A 2,806-nucleotide genomic window follows, 5' to 3' on the forward strand; every position below is an offset into this window, starting at 1 on the left:
TGAAGGCCCTGAAGTCCTGCCTGGTGTGTCTGGCCTCCTACTGTGTGACTCACCTGGAGCCTCATCTGACAGCTTCACGCCTGAAAAGACATCAGCTGATCGACCCTGTGGAGAACCTGGAAGGCAGGATGTGTACGAAGTACGATAAACTGCTGGAGCTGTTCTGTAAGACCGACCAGATGTGTGTCTGCATGCCCTGCATATATTCAGACCACAAGACACATGATGTTGTTCCTCTGAAAGAAGGATATGAAGGAAAGAAGGCCGAGCTGGGGAAGACAGAGGCTGAAACTCAGCAGATGATCCAGAAGAGACGACTGAAGATTCAGGAGATCAAACGCTCGGTGGAGCTCAGTAAGGAAGATGCAGACAGAGAGATAGCAGGTGGTGTTCAGGTCTTCAGCGCTCTGAAGGAGTCTGTTGAGAGAAGCCAGGCCGAGCTCATCGACACGATCAAAGAGAAGCAGAGAGAGACAGAGAAACAGGCTGAAGGCTTCATCAAAGAGCTGGAACAGGAAATCTCTGAGCTGAAGAAGAGAAGCTCTGAGGTGGAGCAGCTCTCACGCTCTGAAGACCACCTCCACCTCCTCCAAAGACTCCTGTCCCTGAACGCTGCTCCACCCACCAAGGACTGGACAGAAGTCAGCGTCCGTCCACCTTCATATGAGGGGACTGTGGGGAGAGCTGTGAATCAGCTGGAGGAGACGCTCAGTAAACAGATGAAGAAGCTGCTTGAGGCCGAGCTGAAGAGGGTCCAGCAGTATGCAGTGGATGTGACACTCGATCCTGATACAGCACATCCTGCTCTCATCCTGTCTGATGATGGAAAACAAGTAAACTGTGGAGATGTAAAGAAGAATCTCCCGGACAATCCAGAGAGATTTGATTATTGTCCCTGTGTCTTAGTAAAGCAGAGTTTCTCTTCAGGAAGATTTTACTACGAGGTTCAGGTTAAAGGGAAGACTGACTGGGATTTAGGAGTGGCCAGAGAGTCGATCAACAGGAAGGGAAAAATCACAGCGAGTCCTCAGAAAGGTTACTGGATGATATGTTTGAGGAATGAAAACAAGTACCAAGCTTTTGCTGACCCTGCAGTCCGTCTCTTTCTGAAGTCTCAGCCTGAGAAGGTGGGGGTGTTTGTGGATTATGAGGAGGGTCTGGTCTCCTTTTATGACGTTGATGCTGCAGCTCTTATCTACTCCTTTACTGGCTGCTGCTTCACTGAGAAACTCTACCCATTCTTTAGTCCTTGTAGAAACAATGGTGGTAAAAACTCTGCCCCTCTGATCATCACCAGTGGAACAGCCATTTGATTTTCTACAATTAATGTAATAAATTTATATTTGTTGCTGATTTGCAGTTTTTCAAGACTGTTAAATCATCACAAAACCTCAGAAATAAGAAGCATTTACACATTCCTTAACTTTTTATTGTCTGATCATTGTTTCTATAAGAAGTGTTGCATACTGGCAGAAATTACTGAAGAGCAGTTTATAAATGAGACAGAAGTCTTTTCCTTTTTAAATAAACAAAAGAAAAATAATGTTTTTATTGTGTCTGATTAAAGGGGCATTATGGAGTTTTCAGTGGCCACTAGCGGTGCGGTTTAAAGATTGCAACCAGGCATTTGCTCGTACGCGTGCTCGCTTGAACTCATGAGCGAGCTTAATCCGAAACACAAATGCTTTCATACAGAAATCCTGCAATAAACGCAGAAGCACCAGCATGCAGGCTGTGGCTTTTCACTCAGACATGTTCAGGTTCTGTTACTTCAGCGTTCCCAGCTCAGAGGCAGAACAACGCCGGCTCCGTACATGTCATTCAGCGCAGCGATAGTTTTCAGTCACGTGACATGAGCGGTGCCCTGGAGGGCAAAACAACAGACAAACAACGCGACTCCCCTGTAGAGACGCCGCAGTCAAATTTTATGTGGATCAGCTTTCCACTTAAGAAAAAGAAAGTTATGAACAAAAAGTGTTGGGCATATCTGATCCATAGAACGTTACAGCATCCACTGCCGCATTTCTACAGTTAAAAACCGCCAGGTCCCTGCCGCCGCTCGACTGCGGTAATGTTTACTTTTACCTTCTGGGGAATCCCTCACCTAACACAGCCCAGGCTTGTCTCCTCCTCGATTAGTGCATCCAAAAGCACAACAACCATCCAGCATTTTGGCAGCACAAAAAGTAGGCTAACAAACTCAAAGTAACAGTGTCTCACTTACTTCCTGGTTGGCAGGCAGCAGAAAATAACGTCTTTTTTTCTCTCCAAGGGAGTGAAAACTATACTCCCGATAAAAAGGCAGAGTGACAGTGGCTATAGAGACAGACAGACAGACAGGGTGGCAGCTTCACACAACATGTTGGAAACATCTCGGGTTACGTATGTAAGACACTGTGTCGGTGACAACACTATGGGAACGCCTCTTGGCGTGGCAGGGCTGAACTATGAATGAAACGACTCCAATCCTATTGGTGTTGCTAGAACGGTAGCGTGTGACGGTGTAACCGGAGGCGTATATAAGCATGCCGGCACACAGGACACATTAGCCCTTTTCTATGAAGCAAGGCACTCCAGGCGAGGTGAGGTGTGGCGGACATACGTAACCCGAGACGTTCCCCTTCGAGGGAACGCGAACTGCGTCGGTGACGACACTATGGGAACGAGATACCCACTTAGGCCGCGCTGAAACCCCGCCTGCCCCCAGTGTGCAGAACCTGACGGCACGACTAGGAGGAGAGCGCACGGGTGCCGGGTGCAGAAGGAAGGTCCAGACTGTAAAACCGGATGAAAGTGTGAGGGGTGG

General features: G+C 47.9%; 1 protein-coding gene across 1 annotated transcript; it reads left to right on the plus strand.

Annotated features, from left to right (window-relative positions):
* Nucleotides 1–5: 5 nt before the first annotated feature.
* Nucleotides 6–1,458, plus strand: LOC123965290 (E3 ubiquitin-protein ligase TRIM21-like; the record flags this gene model as incomplete). The annotated part of the gene is made up of 1 exon (XM_046041853.1): nucleotides 6–1,458. A coding segment is annotated over one exon (1,308 nt), but the record flags the coding sequence as incomplete, so codon positions are not given.
* Nucleotides 1,459–2,806: the final 1,348 nt, after the last annotated feature.

This window comes from Micropterus dolomieu, unplaced genomic scaffold (genome assembly GCF_021292245.1).
Source record: "Micropterus dolomieu isolate WLL.071019.BEF.003 ecotype Adirondacks unplaced genomic scaffold, ASM2129224v1 contig_9078, whole genome shotgun sequence".
NCBI lineage: Eukaryota > Metazoa > Chordata > Actinopteri > Centrarchiformes > Centrarchidae > Micropterus > Micropterus dolomieu.